General features: G+C 40.4%; 1 protein-coding gene and 1 pseudogene across 3 annotated transcripts in view; one reads left to right on the top strand and one right to left on the bottom strand.

Annotated features, from left to right (window-relative positions):
- Window positions 1–16,017, top strand: part of Slc22a19 (solute carrier family 22 (organic anion transporter), member 19) — a 38,236-nt gene extending 22,219 nt beyond the window's left edge. Inside the window, exons 6-10 of one of the 3 annotated variants that reach the window (NM_144785.2) lie at window positions 5,239–5,354; window positions 6,119–6,333; window positions 7,129–7,237; window positions 14,646–14,849; window positions 15,749–16,017. In NM_144785.2, the coding sequence (NP_659034.1) occupies window positions 5,239–5,354; window positions 6,119–6,333; window positions 7,129–7,237; window positions 14,646–14,849; window positions 15,749–15,806 (702 nt within the window). In that variant the 3' untranslated portion in view covers window positions 15,807–16,017. Of the gene's footprint in view, window positions 1–5,238; window positions 5,355–6,118; window positions 6,334–7,128; window positions 7,238–14,645; window positions 14,850–15,748 lie in introns of those variants that run through there. The other 2 variants (XM_006526814.3, XM_006526815.1) reach the window with 2 other exon arrangements.
- On the bottom strand, window positions 19,944–20,823 carry Gm16437 (predicted pseudogene 16437; annotated as a pseudogene).

Genomic DNA, 21,393 nt, shown 5'->3' with positions numbered 1-21,393 from the left:
ACATGCAAATACAGTATGATCAGATGCCTCATCAGTTTCCTGCTGCCGTTATTTCCCCATGATAAAAGACTATATTCTGAAACTGTGAACCAAGATAAATCCTTACTTTCTTACATTTCTTTTATTGGAGCACCTATGCCACAACAGAAAAATACTATGAAGAGTGGAGTCCCTGTGATGGTCGTGACCATGGAATCCTTAGGCCTTTGAAACTCATTTGTGGGAAAAATCTGGAAGACTTTTTGAACTTTGAGCTATAATAGTATGCATAGTATAAGCTGAGGTCAACAGACCATTCTGGTGTAGCCTGGGAAACTTAAAAATAATTGATGAATATGTTTTATGGAGAATTTTGTAAAACAAGAGACCATTTCTGACTATCATATGGCTAGTCTTTAGTGCATTATACAGGTCTGCTGTAGAAAAGGGAAAAAATTGAGCAGTTTGCCAAGAAGCAAATATGTTAAGAAGCTTAAACTTTGCAACCTATGCATGTTATGAAAAAAGAAACGGATTGCTAAAGAATGCCCTGCTTATCTAGAGCAGTGGAAAACACACCATGGGGGCAAGACCCTACATACCACAAGACTCCCACTTGTTAAAATTCAAATTTATTTAAAAGTACAAAGTTTGAACTGATAATGCAGTTCATAGGATTTCCTATTCCTCAAAAGCAGCTGCCTGATAAGCTATTCCCTAAAGGCAAACATATGGAAGCAGATATAAGTGTAATCCAACAAGACCAGGCTTCATCCTTAGCAGGTAACTAACTACATGGCAGCATGATATTGGTGTTGGCTTTGCAGATGCTAAGAATCTAAGATAGAGTAGTTCTTTAAATTATGTTTCACAGTTATACATATCAGAGGATGCCAGACAGTGTGGGGCAGAGTTGGAGTCACTGCAGTGTGACCTTGATAGGCCATTGCATGAACCTGAACTGTGGACTGTTTGCCAATAAAAGCCACATGCACTGAGTGGAACTAACTCAAGATAGAAGTTGTGTATGATAAACGATATATAGCTGGAGGTGTGCCACCATCTAATTCCCTTAAAACTGAAGTCTCAGACATTGTACATGGAGCTAAAGGATTTGATATTTTCTGACTGGGTTTTTTGGTCTTGGCTTTGGCCTATTATTTCCTCACTTTGCCACTATTCTTCTCTTTTGAAATAGGAATGTGTGCTATATGCCACTGTGCTGGTATAGACTCTGTTTCTGTTTCTGCAGGGGGGTCAGAGTTAAGAGATTACCTTGAGTCCCAGAAGAAGCTTTAAACTTTTGAACAATGTTGGGAGTGTTAAATTACGAGGATTTCTGAAGTTGTAGTAAATGTGTTTTGCATCATGAGCTGGCCATGACCTTATGGAAGCCAGGGGCATCTTGTGGTTTCCGTATAAAATGTACCCTACAGGTTCATGTGTCTCACTACTTGATCATCAGCTGGTTACAATCTTCGTGAAGGTTATGAAACATTTAGGTGGAGCTTTACTAAATAAACTAAGCCACTGTTGGTGGGCTCTGAGACTTTATAGATTGGTCCTCCTTGTTTATCCTTCTCTGCTTCCTGTATGCAGGTACAGTGTTCTCAACCTATTCCTGCCTCTATGTCTTCCATGCCTTATACCATGTCTTCCTTATCGTGATGTTCTCTGACCCTATGGAGCTGTAATCCAAAACAAACCTTTATCCCTTGAGTTGTTTTAGTCAGGATACTTACCAAATGATAGAAAAGAAGCCAACAGAGTCATTTACAGGTTAGTGATATACTAACCTTCACTATATTGTATTATATATTATTATTGTATTATTATTGTATTATATATTATTATTGTATACTAGCCTTTACTATATTGAGATATGGTCCATTCCTAGCCTCTCCATGACTTCAATACTGAAGAGATATTAGATTTTGTTGAACACTTTTTCTCTATTAAATTATATGATTTCTGTCTTGAGTTCTTTTATGTAATTATATTTACTAATTTACCTATGTTGTAACATCCCTGAATCTCTGAAGCCAGGTTGATCATGATGCTTTTTAATTCTGTTGGCCACTATTTTGTTGAGAAGCTTTTGGTGTCATCTGGCTTCATAAAAAAGCTTCATAAGCCTTCCTTTCCCTTTATTTTATGGAATAATTTGAATGGTGTTGATATTAGTTTTTCTTTGAATATTGGAAATTCTACAGTGAATCCATGTAAGCCTTGGCAGTTTGTATATCTTTTTAAATTATTCATTTTATCTTGTTTTAATTTTGGTAGGCAATATGCATCTATAATTTCACCTACATTCTTATGCTATGTAATTTGGTGCTATATTTGTTTTATAGTATGTCTTTATGATTTTCTAAATTTTACTAATGTCTGTTTAGTGTCACCCTTTTCATCTCTAACTTTATTCAGACATTAACTCTTTCTTTTCATTACCATGAGTGGCATCTCATTAGTCTTGTTTATCTTTTTAAAGGACCAGCTCTTAGTTTCATTTGTTCTTTGTATTCTTGTTTTAACACTATTCACTAATTTCTACTCTGATCTTAATCACTTCTCACATCTACTTCCTTGGAGTTTGTGTTGTTCTTGCTTTTCCAAAGCTTTAAGTCTATAAGCTCTTTGTCTGGGATTTTTCAAAAAATGTTATGGGTATTACAGGCTATAAACTTTCCTCTCAGGACTGTCTTTGTGGAGCCCTATAGATTCCTGTAAACTGTGTATTGATTTCTGTTCAGTTCTAGAGACTTTTTTTGTCTTACTATCTTCAGTAACTCACTTGTCATTCAGCGGTGTGTGATTTAATCCCCATAAATTTGTGCATCTTGTGTGCTGTTTCTTGCTGTGGTCAGATAAAATAAAGGGTGTTAGTTCAATACTACTATATTTGTTGTGGCTTGCTTTGCACACTAACATATGGCCTGTTTTGGACACATTTCCAAGAGTTGTTGTGAAGAATATTTATCTACTGGTGTTTAGGTGAAAAGTTCTGCAGATGTCTCTTAGGTCCTTTTGGTTTAGTTTAAATCTCAAGATGGGCTTATGACTTGAAGGTGGCCCAGGGAAGCAGGGCCAAGAGTGTAGCTGATCCTGAGATGGAATTTCTTACTAAATATGAGCCAGCTTGTGGGGGACCAGGGAACTCATGGGGGTGGGCAAAGGAACAATATGGCAATATAACTGTAGTAGAGACTAGACAGGGCAAGGTCTTGGCAAGGGTTGAGGAATTCACAAAATCCAGGGACCATGCAGGGTGATTTTCCAGGCAATTGCAGGTGGGGTAAGCCAGGCCCAGATCTCAACAGGAACAGAACACAATATTCAGTGGAATCTCATGAAATCTCCTGACACAGATCTCCACTATTCACATTTCTATCAGAATTCTAGTCTTCTGACCTCCCACGAGAATCATCCATTAGATCTGTTCACAGCATTCTGCTACCCTATACCAGCAAACTCTTCCAGATCTCTCTAACAAACAACTTAATCTAATATCATCCTCTGACTTCAGTCTAGACATGCTACTCACAGAGACATAGCATGCCATGATATGCTTCAAAATAGGATAACCACAAAGTGAAAATAAATACTCTCTGCAAAGAGTTGATCCTCTTAAAACGATTTGTTTTCCTTTTGGAAAAGGTTGGAGGTTGAGGCATGTTGCCTTCCTGCCTCTGCCTTCTGAGTGCTAGGATTAAAGGAGTCCATCACAGTGATCAGGCTAACAGTTTTTTTTTTTTCAATCATTAAAAATCAGTGGGTTTTTCCCTTCTGTGTTAGCATGTATATTGAAGTCATCCTTGTTCAAGTTTCATTTAAACAACCATGTTGAGACTTTATGAATGTAGCTTCTCTGACATATTTAGGAAAGATCTCACAGAAAATTTTCTGTTCCTCTTGCTCTTACAGTCTCTTCATCAGTGTAAGAAGGGAATTCCATGGAGCCTCAACTGTAGACAAAGATCTGCAGCAAACTAAGAAATGCTTAGAGGAAGAGAATCCCTAGGGGAAAGCCCCAAATTGGTTATCCATGAGCAGATTAAATTCATATATTTAAGAGATTCTGTGTGTGTATATAACAATAACTAAAGAAATAGAAGCCATGGGGTAGAAGAAGGAGAGGAAAGGATATAAATTATGTAATTATATGTTTATTTTAAAATACTTTCTTGTTTCTGTTTCTTTTTATGTCTATTTATTTTTATTTTATTTTTAAATTATCTATAATCTATTTTTACAGTCCAGTTGTTATCCCCTCCTGGTTCTCCCTCCAACAGTTCATCATTCCTCCACCTCCCCCACCCCCACCCCCCCCCCGTCTCCAAGAGGATGTCCCCACTCCCCACTCCACCAGCCCTTCCCACCTTCTGGGGCCTCAAGTCCTTCAAGAGTTAAATTCATCTTCTCTCACTGTGGCTAGACCAGGCAGTCCTCTGCTGTATATGTGTAGGGGTTCTCGTACAAGCTAGTGTATGCTGCCTGGTTGGTGGTTCAGTATCTGAGAGATCTCGGGGACTCAGGTTAGTTGAGACTGCTGGTCTTCCTATGGGGTTGCTCCCCTCCTCCTCAACTTCTTCCAGCCTTTCACTAATTCAACCACAGGATTCCCAGACTTCAGTCCATTGATTGGGTGTAAGCATCTGTGTCAGGTGCTTGTTGGGCCTCTTGGGGAGCAGCCATGCTAGGGTCCTGTCTGTAAGCACACCACAGCATCAGTAACAGTGCGCCAGACTTTGGAGACCCTCCCCCTGCCCCCGGCTTGAGATGGATCCCAAGTTGGGCCAGTCACTGGACCTCCTTTCCCTCAGTCTCTTCTCCATTTTTGTCCCTGCAGTTCTTTTAGACAAAGACAATTTTGGGTCAGAGTCTTTTGCTGTGGGATGGCAACACCCTCCCTCCAACTGATGCCCTGTCTACTGGAGGTGTGTTCTCCAAGTTCCCTCTCCCCACTGTAGGGCATTTCATCTAAGGTCCCTCCCTTTGAGTCCTGAAAGTCTCTCACCTCCCAGATCTCTGGTACATTCTAGAGGGCCCCCGACCTCCACCCACCCCCCGAGGTTGCATATTTCTATGGTTATCCATAAGCAGATTAGATTCATATATTTAGGAGACTCTGTCTGTGTGTGCGTGTGTGAGAGAGAGAGAGAGACAGAGACAGAGAGAGAGAGGTAGTCCTCTATATGTTGCCAACATGCATCACAATGTTTACCATTTTGTGACAACAGTTTGTCAATGTTGTTGAAGGTTGTGAAAACTATCATGAAGGAGGAGTTGGAGGCAGCACAGACAAAACCCTCCCCACTGGACTTGTTCCGTACACCTAACCTTCGCAAGCGGATCTGTCTCCTATCCTTTGTGAGGTAGGCTTCACACTGAGCTTATTAGTATTAGCTCAAGCTTTTAATCAAACACTCAGGAGACAGAAGCAAGAAGATGTATGTGAATTTGAGGCCAGTTTGGTCTACATATGGAGTTGGAGACCAGCCCAAGGTTTATATACTGAGTCCCTGTCTCAAAAAACAGTATAGACATTAATTTTCCCATTAACAATTTTGAGATAAGTGATGAAGACTTTCTACAGACTGAGGGACCCAAAGGGTTTGGGCTATAACAGCAGAGCAAAGTGTGCTGTGATGAATTTATCCAATCACTCTGAAGGTTCATTACCAGAAACTCTTGCTTAGAACTTCAGCCAGAGGAAAACTTGGAATCTAAGCTTCTTCATTTGTCTGTTTCCATTTCAAAGGCAATAAACTTTCAAACATCAACTGCATAAGTATATGCATTTCAATGGATATATACTGATATAAAGTTATAACTTTCATTAAGGTCAAGATTAAAAAAAAAAAAAAAAAAAAAAAAAACTCCAAAATCCTGAATGGACCCAGCTTGTATCACAAAAATTCCCTAACCCCTTAAAAAAAAAAAAAAAAAAAAAAACAGTGATGATACATTCATTATCATAGAATATCTTTGTGATTACGAAATTATCTCCCACATGTTCTCCATAAAACAGATGCCTCAATACTTTAACTAAAATGAGCTTCCTAAGCTAACTATATTATCATGTATGGGACAACCATTCCAAGCCTTATGATATGACATTTTTCTTTGTTCCCTACAGATTTGTGTCAGTGATGTCTTTATTGGGCCTGCTTATCAACATCCAATACCTAAGCAATAATGTGTTCCTACTGCAGTGTCTCTATGGTGTGGTGTGCATCCCAGCCAATGTTCTTGGAAATTTTTCAATGAACTACATGGGCCGCAGAATGACGCAACTGATTTTCATGTCTGTGTTGGGAATCTCCATTCTGGCTGTTGTATTTTTGCCTCAAGGTGAGAAAAGGACACAGGATAAGCAAAGAAAATGAATCCATCCTTTTTCTCAGAATTTTTTAGATCCTATCTTTAAAATATTGGGGGAAAGATAGCATGTGGATTTGCTGTAAGCAGTCTAGGCATTGAGGACATATTTTTCCATTAGGATAGTGCAATAATTGTCAATTTTTCAATAATTTTTTGTTGTGACATAGCATGTGGGCGTTGGGACTTATAAGACTTTCTTAATTGAGTAGAAATTGACCCAATGAATAGTTTTCCAACTGACAGTTTTCCAACAGCAGTCCTTATCCATGAGTCTTTAGACATTATTCTAAATCAAGTCAGTTCCCAGCTTTCACCACTGTAGACCTTCTGTCCTTCCACTCTATAATATTGCACATAGATTTAAATGCTGTGTGCATCTGAATGAGTTGATGGTCCTCTGTAATCTTCCCCATGACAGTCCTACATTCTACATGAAGGATTTCTGAGACCCTAAAGAGAAAAAAGTGGATATGATCTTCCGCATTCACCGTGCTCTCCATGTCATGAGCAAATATCAAAGAAACAATGTCCAAGCTGTTTTCAGAAGCTTTTCTTCATCATAAACCAATCTATACAGATAGGTCCCTTTCTCATCTTGTAGTCATGGGTAATTCCTACCTCTCTGCAGCCTCCCTTCACTATATGTTAGATCTGCACAGACTCCCAATGAAATTATATTCCATTCAGGGTTGGAGAACTGCACATTTCTACACTCAGATTTATCTGTCTGTCTCACTAGACTCTCACCGGTCTTCCTCTCTCCAGAAATGCAGATCCTGCGTGTATTTTTGTCAACATTAGGAGGAGCAATTTCTTCTGCCTCTATAACGAGTACTCTTGTACATGCAAATGAGCTAGTCCCCACCATAATCAGGTATGACTCAAGGTCAGAGCAGACTTTTTTCAGTTCATTCACTTTTACTGAAAGGACAAGAGCAAACTGCTGGGTTTTTGTTAACAATCAATCAGTTGTGGTGCTAACAAGAATGGCCTCAAAGTCCTGAAAAGTTACCTTTTGCCAGATAAGTTTAAGACCAATGTACCAGTAGTCACAGCTCTCCTATCAAGCTGGAGTCACCTAGAAAAAGGTAGGTGCCTAAAGAAGTGTAGCTTTTTAAATGTTTTATTTTGTATTGGTCTTTTGTTGTGTACATTTTTAATGTTTTATAACTTCATGCAGGCATGATGGCATTTACTCTTCATTGTCTTCTCTTATCTCTGTCTACTCTTGCTAACTCCCTTCTTCCACACTGATATACCACCTACCCTCGTGCCTTTCCTGATGTTGCTGCTGCGGCAGCGGCTACAGGGCTTTAAACTTCCATAGAAAACTTGGGTTTCAATATAACATTTTAAGGTACTATCTTTTTATTCATCTAACTTCCCCTTATCCCTCCATCCCTACTTATATTCCCTCAATATCCCCTTTTCCTTTCATGTCACATATATACTACAGATCCCTCCCACTACTTAAGACCTTATCTTCCCCTCTCACAATTACTTTTTCTAGTTCATAATCTATACCTATGGCCCTACACACATATATGCATACATGAATGCTAAAGTGTAGCATACAAACATAACAGAAAACATGTAGAACTCATCCTTCATAACATATTTTATTATAAGTAATAAACAGAGCCCCAGGCTACCTTGCCAGCAGAGTCTTGCCCAACACCCGCAAGGGCCCACACGGGACTCCCCACGGGATCCTAAGACCTCTGGTGAGTGGAACACAGCGCCTGCCCCAATCCAATCGCGCGGAACTTGAGACTGCGGTACATAGGGAAGCAGGCTACCCGGGCCTGATCGGGGGCACAAGTCCCTTCCGCTCGACTCGAGACTCGACCCCCGGGCTACCTTGCCAGCAGAGTCTTGCCCAACACCCGCAAGGGCCCACACGGGACTCCCCACGGGATCCTAAGACCTCTGGTGAGTGGAACACAGCGCCTGCCCCAATCCAATCGCGGGGAACTTGAGACTGCGGTACATAGGGAAGCAGGCTACCCGGGCTTGATCTGGGGCACAAACCCCTTCCACTCCACTTGAGCCCCGGGCTACCTTGCCAGCTGAATCGCCTGACACCTGCAAGGGCCCACACAGGATTCCACACGTGATCCTAAGACCTCTAGTGAGTGGAACACAACTTCTGCCAGGAGTCTGGTTCGAACACCAGATATCTGGGTACCTGCCTTGCAAGAAGAGAGCTTGCCTGCAGAGAATACTCTGCCCACTGAAACTAGGGAGAGTGCTACCCTCCAGGTCTGCTTATAGAGGCTAACAGAGTCACCTGAAGAACAAGCTCTTAACAGTGACAACTAAAACAGCTAGCTTCAGAGATTACCAGATGGCGAAAGGCAAACGTAAGAATCCTACTAACAGAAATCAAGACCACTCACCATCATCAGAACGCAGCACTCCCACCCCACCTAGTCCTGGGCACCCCAACACAACCGAAAATCTAGACCCAGATTTAAAAACATTTCTCATGATGATGATAGAGGACATCAAGAAGGACTTTCATAAGTCACTTAAAGAATTACAGGAGAGCACTGCTAAAGAGTTACAGGCCCTTAAAGAAAAGCAGGAAAACACAGCCAAACAGGTAGAAATCATTAAAGAAAAACAGGAAAACACATCCAAACAGGTGATGGAAATGAACAAAACCATACTAGAACTAAAAGGGGAAGTAGACACAATAAAGAAAACCCAAAGCGAGGCAACGCTGGAGATAGAAACCCTAGGAAAGAGATCTGGAACCATAGATGTGAGCATCAGCAACAGAATACAAGAAATGGAAGAGAGAATCTCAGGTGCAGAAGATTCCATAGAGAACATCGACACAACAGTCAAAGAAAATACAAAATGCAAAAGGATCCTAACTCAAAACATCCAGGTAATCCAGGACACAATGAGAAGACCAAACCTATGGATAATAGGAATTGATGAGAATGAAGATTTTCAACTTAAAGGGCCAGCTAATATCTTCAACAAAATAATAGAAGAAAACTTCCCAAACATAAAAAAAGAGATGCCCATGATCATACAAGAAGCCTACAGAACTCCAAATAGACTGGACCAGAAAAGAAATTCCTCCCGACACATAATAATCAGAACAACAAATGCACTAAATAAAGATAGAATATTAAAAGCAGTAAGGGAGAAAGGTCAAGTAACATATAAAGGAAGGCCTATCAGAATTACACCAGACTTTTCACCAGAGACTATGAAAGCCAGAAGAGCCTGGACAGATGCTATACAGACACTAAGAGAACACAAATGCCAGCCCAGGCTACTATACCCGGCCAAACTCTCAATTACCATAGATGGAGAAACCAAAGTATTCCACGACAAAACCAAATTCACACAATATCTTTCCACGAATCCAGCCCTTCAAAGGATAATAACAGAAAAGAAGCAATACAAGGGCGGAAATCACGCCCTAGAACAACCAAGAAAGTAATCATTCAACAAACCAAAAAGAAGACAGCCACAAGAACAGAATGCCAACTCTAACAACAAAAATAAAAGGAAGCAACAATTACTTTTCCTTAATATCTCTTAATATCAATGGACTCAATTCCCCAATAAAAAGACATAGACTAACAGACTGGCTACACAAACAGGACCCAACATTCTGCTGCTTACAGGAAACCCATCTCAGGGAAAAAGACAGACACTACCTCAGAGTGAAAGGCTGGAAAACAATTTTCCAAGCAAATGGACTGAAGAAACAAGCTGGAGTAGCCATTTTAATATCGGATAAAATCGACTTCCAACCCAAAGTTATCAAAAAAGACAAGGAGGGACACTTCATACTCATCAAAGGTAAAATCCTCCAAGAGGAACTCTCAATTCTGAATATCTACGCACCAAATGCAAGGGCAGCCACATTCATTAGAGACACTTTAGTAAAGCTCAAAGCATACATTGCACCTCACACAATAATAGTGGGAGACTTAAACACACCACTTTCTTCAAAGGACAGATCGTGGAAACAGAAACTAAACAGGGACACAGTGAAACTAACAGAAGTTATGAAACAAATGGACCTAACAGATATCTACAGAACATTTTATCCTAAAACAAAAGGATATACCTTCTTCTCAGCACCTCACGGGACCTTCTCCAAAATTGACCATATAATTGGTCACAAAACAGGCCTCAATAGATACAAAAATATTGAAATTGTCCCATGTATCCTATCAGACCACCATGGCCTAAGACTGATCTTCAATAACAACATAAATAATGGAAAGCCAACATTCACGTGGAAACTGAATAACACTCTTCTCAATGATACCTTGGTCAAGGAAGGAATAAAGAAAGAAATTAAAGACTTTTTAGAGTTTAATGAAAATGAAGCCACAACGTACCCAAACCTATGGGACACAATGAAAGCATTTCTAAGAGGGAAACTCATAGCTCTGAGTGCCTCCAAGAAGAAACGGGAGACAGCACATACTAGCAGCTTGACAACACATCTAAAAGCCCTAGAAAAAAAGGAAGCAAATTCACCCAAGAGGAGTAGACGGCAGGAAATAATCAAACTCAGGGGTGAAATCAACCAAGTGGAAACAAGAAGAACTATTCAAAGAATTAACCAAACGAGGAGTTGGTTCTTTGAGAAAATCAACAAGATAGATAAACCCTTAGCTAGACTCACTAAAGGGCACAGGGACAAAATCCTAATTAACAAAATCAGAAATGAAAAGGGAGACATAACAACAGATCCTGAAGAAATCCAAAACACCATCAGATCCTTCTACAAAAGGCTATACTCAACAAAACTGGAAAACCTGGACGAAATGGACAAATTTCTGGACAGATACCAGGTACCAAAGTTGAATCAGGATCAAGTTGACCATCTAAACAGTCCCATATCACCTAAAGAAATAGAAGCAGTTATTAATAGTCTCCCAACCAAAAAAAGCCCAGGACCAGATGGGTTTAGTGCAGAGTTCTATCAGACCTTCAAAGAAGATCTAATTCCAATTCTGCACAAACTATTTCACAAAATAGAAGTAGAAGGTACTCTACCCAACTCATTTTATGAAGCCACTATTACTCTGATACCTAAACCACAGAAAGATCCAACAAAGATAGAGAACTTCAGACCAATTTCTCTTATGAATATCGATGCAAAAATCCTCAATAAAATTCTCGCTAACCGAATCCAAGAACACATTAAAGCAATCATCTACCCTGACCAAGTAGGTTTTATTCCAGGGATGCAGGGATGGTTTAATATACGAAAATCCATCAATGTAATCCATTATATAAACAAACTCAAAGACAAAAACCACATGATCATCTCGTTAGATGCAGAAAAAGCATTTGACAAGATCCAACACCCATTCATGATAAAAGTGTTGGAAAGATCAGAAATTCAAGGCCCATACCTAAACATGATAAAAGCAATCTACAGCAATCCAGTAGCCAACATCAAAGTAAATGGAGAGAAGCTGGAAGCAATCCCACTAAAATCAGGGACTAGACAAGGCTGCCCACTTTCTCCCTACCTTTTCAACATAGTACTTGAAGTATTAGCCAGAGCAATTCGACAACAAAAGCAGATCAAGGGGATACAAATTGGAAAAGAGGAAGTCAAAATATCACTTTTTGCAGATGATATGATAGTATATATAAGTGACCCTAAAAATTCTACCAGAGAACTCCTAAACCTGATAAACAGCTTTGGTGAAGTAGCTGGATATAAAATAAACTCAAACAAGTCAATGGCCTTTCTCTATACAAAGAATAAACAGGCTGAGAAAGAAATTAGGGAAACAACACCCTTCTCAATAGTCACAAATAATATAAAATATCTTGGCGTGACTCTAACTAAGGAAGTGAAAGATCTGTATGATAAAAACTTCAAATCTCTGAAGAAAGAAATTAAGGAAGATCTCAGAAGATGGAAAGATCTCCCATGCTCATGGATTGGCAGGATCAACATTGTAAAAATGGCTATCTTGCCAAAAGCAATCTACAGATTCAATGCAATCCCCATCAAAATTCCAACTCAATTCTTCAACGAATTGGAAGGAGCAATTTGCAAATTTGTCTGGAATAACAAAAAACCTAGGATAGCAAAAAGTCTTCTCAAGGATAAAAGAACTTCTGGCGGAATCACCATGCCAGACCTAAAGCTTTACTACAGAGCAATTGTGATAAAAACTGCATGGTACTGGTATAGTGACAGACAAATAGACCAATGGAACAGAATTGAAGACCCAGAGATGAACCCACACACCTATGGTCACTTGATCTTTGACAAGGGAGCTAAAACCATCCAGTGGAAAAAAGACAGCATTTTCAACAATTGGTGCTGGCACAACTGGTTGTTATCATGTAGAAGAATGCGAATCGATCCATACTTATCTCCTTGTACTAAGGTCAAATCTAAGTGGATCAAGGAACTTCACATAAAACCAGAGACACTGAAACTTATAGAGGAGAAAGTGGGGAAAAGCCTTGAAGATATGGGCACAGGGGAAAAATTCCTGAACAGAACAGCAATGGCTTGTGCTGTAAGATCGAGAATTGACAAATGGGACCTAATGAAACTCCAAAGTTTCTGCAAGGCAAAAGACACCGTCAATAAGACAAAAAGACCACCAACAGATTGGGAAAGGATCTTTACCTATCCTAAATCAGATAGGGGACTAATATCCAACATATATAAAGAACTCAAGAAGGTGGACTTCAGAAAATCAAATAACCCCATTAAAAAATGGGGCTCAGAACTGAACAAAGAATTCTCACCTGAGGAATACCGAATGGCAGAGAAGCACTTGAAAAAATGTTCAACATCCTTAATCATCAGGGAAATGCAAATCAAAACAACCCTGAGATTCCACCTCACACCAGTCAGAATGGCTAAGATCAAAAATTCAGGTGACAGCAGATGCTGGTGTGGATGTGGAGAAAGAGGAACACTCCTCCATTGTTGGTGGGAGTGCAGGCTTGTACAACCACTCTGGAAATCAGTCTGGCGGTTCCTCAGAAAACTGGACATAGTACTACCGGAGGATCCAGCAATACCTCTCCTGGGCATATATCTAGAAGATGCCCCAACTGGTAAGAAGGACACATGCTCCACTATGTTCATAGCAGCCTTATTTATAATAGCCAGAAGCTGGAAAGAACCTAGATGCCCCTCAACAGAGGAATGGATACAGAAAATGTGGTACATCTACACAATGGAGTACTACTCAGCTATTAAAAAGAATGAATTTATGAAATTCCTAGCCAAATGGATGGACCTGGAGGGCATCATCCTGAGTGAGGTAACACATTCACAAAGAAACTCACACAATATGTACTCACTGATAAGTGGATATTAGCCCCAAACCTAGGATACCCAAGATATAAGATATAATTTGCTAAACACATGAAACTCAAGAAGAATGAAGACTGAAGTGTGGACACTATGCCCCTCCTTAGATTTGGGAACAAAACACCCATGGAAGGAGTTACAGAGACAAAGTTTGGAGCTGAGATGAAAGGATGGACCATGTAGAGACTGCCATATCCAGGGATCCACCCCATAATCAGCATCCAAACGCTGACACCATTGCATACACTAGCAAGATTTTATTGAAAGGACCCAGATGTAGCTGTCTCTTGTGAGACTCTGCCGGGGCCTAGCAAACACAGAAGTGGATGCTCACAGTCAGCTAATGGATGGATCATAGGGCTCCCAATGGAGGAGCTAGAGAAAGTAGCCAAGGAGCTAAAGGGATCTGCAACCCTATAGGTGGAACAACATTATGAACTAACCAGTACCCCGGAGCTCTTGACTCTAGCTGCATATATATCAAAAGATGGCCTAGTCGGCCATCACTGGAAAGAGAGGCCCATTGGACTTGCAAACTTTATATGCCCCAGTACAGGGGAACACCAGGGCCAAAAAGGGGGAGTGGGTGGGCAGGGGAGTGGGGGTGGGTGGATATGGGGGACTTTTGGTATAGCATTGGAAATATAAATGAGTTAAATACCTAATAAAAAATGGAAAAAAAAAGAAAAAAAAAGAAAAGATACATAAATAAAACTAAAAAAAAAAATAAAATAAGTAATAAACAAGTGCCTTAATACTCTGTCCTTGACAAAAATATAACACCAAATAAAACAGAAGTTTGAATGGTAAAAATAAGTCACCATCATCCCTAAGTCAATTACACAGCTCATTGACTTGTAATTAGTGTGAGATATAAAGTCACAAATTCTATGTGTGTGAAATTGCTAGATTACTTCTGATTAATGCTTTATGCTCCAAGGGCAACTGCTTTAGGAGTCGTTGGAATTGCTGGCAGTGCTGGAGGAGCGCTGTCTCCTCTACTTATGATCCTCACGACATACTCTGCTTCCTTGCCCTGGATCATCTATGGGATTCTTCCCTTCCTTGGTGGCCTCGTTGCCCTTCTTCTTCCTGAGACCAAGAATCAGCCTCTGCCTGACTCAATCCAAGATATAGAAAATAAGTGAGTAAAACCTCTACCTTCCCCTTAGAGGACTTTGTTGAGGAAGATAAATGAGAATTCAGGGCCACATTCTCACTAGCAGGCTGACAATTAGGCTTTTTCACATATGGCCACTGGCGCTGGCATAGGGACCTTTTGTACATCCCTTTCTATATGGATTTCATAGGTGTCTGGAAACTCTACATCACAAGGGCCAGCCCTGAACATATGGTGCTAGAAGACTTAATGATAAATACAAGTTTGTGTGTCCTTTGTTTTACTCTGACCCATTGTGAAACATATCTTGACAAGGTTGTGTGCCTTCTATCTATTTTGCCATAATATAGAGCACATATCCTTGAAGATATTTCAATCACACATAAATATATCATTTCATCCCTCAGACCAAGTCCCCCTCAGCCAAGTGAATGCTGGTAAGCTTTCAGAAACAGTCTCTATCGACATGGGATGTGACAGTCAGTGCCTAACTTACAGATTATATACAAGACTGAAGAGGCTGACACTCATGAGATCATATCTCAGGGAAGTACTCTTATGTTTGCTGTGTGATTCAGACAATATTGGTCCCACTAGAAATGAAACGTTCATGTCAGTGAAGAATTGAATGGTCTATAAAATGACCATGAAAGGAAAAAGAGAAAATTTTAAAACTTTGGTGTCCTTCCCAGGCTTTCTCCCAAAACTCATTTAAGAATGTCATTATAAGCAAAGTAGAAAGGTTTCTGGAGACTTCAGTCTTTTATTCGCACGATTTTTTCCAACCTCTTGTGAAGAGTCATGGAGCTCCTAACGCTGATGGGTAAAGAATGAGCTTTCTCTAAAGAATGCAGCAAGATCCCTCTTCTCTGTGTCCTTTCTCATTTTGTTTTTCTTTACCATGTTGGCTGTATTTGTTCCAGGAGGAAAAGCTCAAAAGAGGCAAAGAAAGATGTGGTTGCCAAAGTGACACCATTATAAAGAATTCCAACCGGCCTCTGATCAAGGAGAAAGATGAAAAAATATATATCATTCAGCATATCGTGGTCCAGAATTATACCTATATGTTAGCAAGATTTTTCCATATAAGTCACTGTATAAATAATGAGTTAAATTAAAATTATACTAGTTTGTCATGTATAAAATAACTATAATAAAGAAATTTGAATAAAATCACAATATATTGAAGAAACATTAACTCAAAAATTTTATTGTCAGTGATACTGGTCAAGTTTCAGTATACAGCACATGTTTGTGATGTATGGCAGCTCAATGGAATTGAAATCTTCCAAGTCTTAGAGCAGGGAGCAGGGTACAGGGAGACTTCATGAGACTCAGTAGGTAAACAAAACTTGGAAGGTTCTGGAAGACCTTTATCTAGCTTTTTTAAAGAAGTAAATAGTATTGTGGGAGAAGACTGAGCAGCCAAGCTTGAAAGCAGATATTTAGCTACTGAACTGCCCAGAAACTGTTCAGAAAGCCACCACGGTGACAACTTGCATAAAGTATTGAGGGGACTTTCAGTGATGTAGCTGCTCTTTTTGAGTCATCCCTGTCCCTGTAAAAAAAAAAAAAACTTTTACTCAAATTCCTGTTGGTAACCCCAATAAATCACCAAGGCGATCTTTGTTGCAACTACTGTGTTCTTCATGGGTTATCTTTCTGTGTAGTCCCCAGGGAAAGTCTGTCAGCCATCTGCCATTGTTACTGTGATACCTGAGAAAATTAACTTAAGGGAGGAAAGGTTTGTGGTGGCTCCTGTTGGAGACAAGCTCCAGAGTGTTGGTTCTCGATTGAAGGCAGTCTAGAGGAAAGAGCACTGGAGGGGCAGGACTTGGTCTCACTGGAAATTAAGGTTGCTTTCTATAAAAACATTTACCTATCTTCACTTTAAGTTTCTCTTAAAGCAAGAAGTTACAAGCCTCTGGCAAATTGACAGCTGCTGCTTAACTCTCTCTGTGTGTGTGTGTGTGTGTGTGTGTGTGTGTGTGTGTGTGTGTGTGTGTGTGTGTGTGTGTGTTGGGGGTGGGATTAAGTAAAGAGGTTCTTTGTTCTTTTCTCTACAGGTCCTCCGCCCACCACACTCTAAGGCTGAGAGTTTATTTAACTCCTTGTCAGCTAGGGAAAGTCAGTCTCAGGAAGAGAGGGAAAAAAGGAGACACTTTTTAAAAGGATTCTAATCTTTATTTCTAAGTAAAAGTAAAAGGAGAGGGACTTACCAGACTATGTGTTCTCTTAATTTCTAAATTGTTCTCTCTCTTTTTTTGTTTCATTTTTCCCATTTATTGGATATTTTCTTCATTTACATTTCAAATGTTATCCCCTTTCCAGGTCTCCCCTCCGGAAACCGTCTATCCCATCCCTCGACCCCCTGACTCTGTGAGGGTGCTCCCCCACCCACCCACTCCTGTCTTTCGCCCTGGCATATCCCTACTCTGGGGCATCGAACCCCCTCAGGCCCTCCCACTGATGTTCAACAAGACCATTCTCTGCCACTTCTGCGGCTGGAGCCATGGGTCCTACCATGTGTACTCTTTGGTTGGTGGTCCAGTCCCCAGGAGCTCCAAGGGGTCTGGCCTGTTGACACTGTTGCTCACCTCATGGGGCTGCAAACCCCCTCAGCTCCTTCAGTCCCTTTTCCAACTCCTCCATCCGGGACCCCGCACTCAGTACTATGGTTGGCTTCGAGCATCCTCCTCTGTATTTGTCAGGCTCTGGCAGAGCCTCTCAGGAGACAGCCAGATCAGGCTCCTGTCAGCAAGCACTTCCCCAGCATCCGCAATAGCTTGCATATTTGGCAACTGTATACGGGATGGATCCCCAGGTGGGGCAGTCTTTTGATGGTCTTTTCTTTAGTCTTTGCTCCACACTTTGTCTCTATATTTCCTCCTGTGAGAATTTTGTTCCCCCTTCTAAGAAGCACTGAAGCATCCACACTTTGGTCTTCCTTTCTTCTTGAGCTTCATATGGTCTGTGAAATGTAATTTGGGTATTCCCAACTTTGGGGCTAATATCAGTGAGTGCATACCTTGTGTGTTCTTTTCTGATTCAGTTTCCTCACTCGGGATGATATGTTCTAGTTCCATCCATTTGTCTAAGAATTTAATGAAATCATTGTTTTTAATAGCCGAGCAGTATTCCATTGTGTAAATGTACCACATTTTCTGTATCCATTCCTCTGTTGAGGGACAGCTGGGTTCTTTACAGCTTCTGGCTATTATAAATAAGGCTACTATGAACATAGTGAAACATGTGTCCTTATTACATGTTGGAGCATCTTCTGGGTATACACCCAGGAGTGGTATAGCTGGGTCCTAAGACAGTGCTATGTCCAATTTTCTGAGGAATCATTAAACTGATTTCCAGAGTGGTTGTACCAGCTTGCAATCCCACCAGCAATGGCGGAATGTTCTTACATCCTAGCCAGCATCTTCTGTCACCTGAGGTTTTTATCTTCTGATTGGTGTGAGGTGGAATCTCAGGGTTGTTTGGATTTGCATTTCCCTGATGACTAAGGATGTTGAACATTTCTTTAGGTGCATCTCAGCCATTTAATATTCCTCAGGTGCAAATTCTCTCTTTAGCTCTGTTCCCCATTTTTAAATAGGTTTATTTGGTTTTCTGGAGTCTTTCTTGAGTTCTTTGTATATATTAAATATTAGACCTCTATTAGCTGTAGGATAGGTAAAGATCTTTTCCCAATCTGTTGATTGCCGTTTTGTCCTATTGACAGTGTCTTTTGCCTTACAAAAGCTTTGCAATTTTATGAGGTCTCATTTGACAATTCTTGATCTTACAGCACAAACCATTGCTGCTCTGTTCAGGAAAATTTTCCCTGTGCCCATATCTTTGAGGCTTTTCCCCACTTTCTCTTCTATTACATTCAGTGTATCTGGTTTTATGTGGAGGTCCTTGATCCACTTGAACTTGAGCTTTGTACAAGGAGATAAGAATGGATCAATTTGCATTCTCCTACATGTTGACCACCAGTTGAACCAGCACCATTTGTTGAAAATGCTGTCCTTTATCCACTGGATGGTTTTAGCTCCCTTGCCAAAGATCAAGTGACCATAGGTGTGTGGGTTCATTTCTGGGTCTTCAATTCTATTCCATTGATCTACCTGTCTGTCGCTGTATCTGTACCATACAGTTTTTGTCACTATTGCTTTGTAATACAACTTGAGGTCAGGGATGGTGATTTCCCCAGAAGTTCTTTTATAGTTGAGAATAGTTTTTGCTCTCCTGGGTTTTGTTATTCCAAATGAATTTGAGAATTGCTCTTTCTAACTCATAAAGAATTGAATTGGAATTTTGATGGGGATTGCATTGAATCTTCAGATTGCTTTCAGCAAGATGGCCATTTTTACTGTATTAATCCTGTCAATCCATGAGCATGGGAGATCTTTCCATCTTCTGAGATCTTTTTCAATTTCTTTTTTCAGAGATTTGAAGTTTTTGTCATATAGATCTTTCACTTGTTTGGTTAGAGTCACACCAAGATATTTTATATTGTTTGTGACTATTGTGAAGGGTGTCATTGCCCTAATTTCTTTCTCATCCTTTTTATCCTTTGAGTGTAGGAAAGCTACTGGTTTGTTTGAATTAATTTTATATCCAGCCACTTTACTGGATATCAAGTTTAGGAGTTCTTTGGTGGAATTTTGGGGGGGTCACTTAAGTATACTACCAGTCATCTGCAAAGAATGATATTTCGACTTCTTCCTTTCCAATTTGTATCCCTTTGACCTCCTTTTGTTGTCTAATTGCTCTAGCTAGAACTTCCGAGTATTCTATTGAATAAGTAGGATGAGAGTGGGCAACCTTGTCTAGTCCCTGATTTTAGTGGGATTGCCTCAAATTTCTCTCCATTTAGAGAAAGAGAGTGAGAAGGGGGCAATGTTGGCTACTGGTTTGCTGTATATTGTTTTTACTATGTTTAGGTATGGGCCTTGAATTCCTGATCTTTCCAAGGCTTTTAATTTCAAGTTACTCTACTCTGTTGTCTTCTCCTTCTTCCTCTAATTTTGCTCCCTCCTTCTGCTACATAATGTCATTATTTCTAGGTTTTTGTACCTTTCCTAGAAAAAAGGTCACATGTTCCAACCATCCTTTTTTTTTCATTGTCTCACATTTTTATTATAATATATATATGCAGATCTGCTAAATACTCAGTAATAGATCCTATCAGATAGCCAGCATAAGGCGCTCTGCTGGCAATCTACCTCAGGTCAGGTACAAGTCCTTGTCACTCTCCAGAGCTTAAGACTTCGGTGCTGATTTCAGTCCCAGGCCACAAACTAAATCAAGACACTAACTGCACTAAGGACACACGTAAGCTGAAAGGAACATGGGATCAGGCGTAATCAACGGCACATTTTGTGCAAGTGGTGAATAGTGTGCGTTTTGCGTAGCTTCTTTGATGTGCAGGGTGGCAGGAAGCAGCTACTGTGACTGGCTGGAGTGTCTCCAGGGTTCACTGCTTCTCTGGCTCTTCCTTCTTGGACTCTTGCTTCAGTTTGTAGTCAGCCAGGGCGGCCTTGATGGCGTCTTCTGCCAGCATGGAGCAGTGCAGTTTCACAGGCGGCAGGCAGAGCTCCTTGGCGATGTCGGTGTTTTTGATGGTCAGGGCTTCCTCCACCGTTTTCCCCTTTACCCACTCCGTGGCTAAGGAGCTGGAGGCAATGGCGGAGCCGCAGCCAAATGTTTTGAATCTGGCGTCCACAATCTTCCCCTTTTCATCCACCTGGATCTGCAGTTTCATGATGTCACCACATGCCGGAGCCCCCACCAATCCGGTTCCAACATTTTTAGATGTCTTGTCAAGGGATCCCACATTCCGAGGGTTTTCATAATGATCCACAACCTTCTTGTGGTAGAACCTGGCCGGAGCCGACAGCTCCCGGGCGGGCAGGCGCGGGCTCCGCAGCAGCAGCGCCGACGCCGCCCGCTTCAGACGGCCCGCTCCCGTGGCCGCCACCATCCTGCCGGCTTGAGCTGCCCATCCTTTTTTTTTTTTTTTTTTACAAAAGTTCATTAAAAGTTCAAACATAAATTCAAGTTATAAAGTGATTAAGAAGTTTACAACAGAGATATTTACATGTGTTTCCATTAAGACTAGTTATTTAGCTAGACATTATGTGTCACTAGCTCCATAGGTTTGTTGAGAAGTCTAAAAGTACAATTTTTTGTGTCTAAGTTAACATTGAAATTTGTATAGATAAACCTAGTCAATATTTTATCTTCTGTCCTAGAACCTACAAGATATTGTTTGTTCCTTTTTATGACCTTTGGTTAATAGTTTTGCAGCTCTAAGGAATGCATTTTAAGTTATAAATGCCAGCTTTATATCTCAGAAGCAATTAACTCCTGACACAGAAGACTGGCAGAGTTCTAATTTCATTTTTCATATCAGAGAAGGTTTCAATAGCAGTTCTATTATAAAGGGCTTAATAAATTACTAGTATAATTTTAGGAATTCTTATAGAATCATGATTAAGAATTTAAAAATCAAGCTTCTGGGGCAGACCCAGTTTTGAACTCCAGACATCCAGGCACCTTCCCTGCCAGA

Source organism: Mus musculus, chromosome 19 (assembly GCF_000001635.26).
Source record: "Mus musculus strain C57BL/6J chromosome 19, GRCm38.p6 C57BL/6J".
Taxonomy (NCBI): domain Eukaryota; kingdom Metazoa; phylum Chordata; class Mammalia; order Rodentia; family Muridae; genus Mus; species Mus musculus.
The sequence above is the reverse complement of the archived record's forward strand: the minus strand, read 5'-3'. Positions and strand labels throughout refer to the sequence as shown.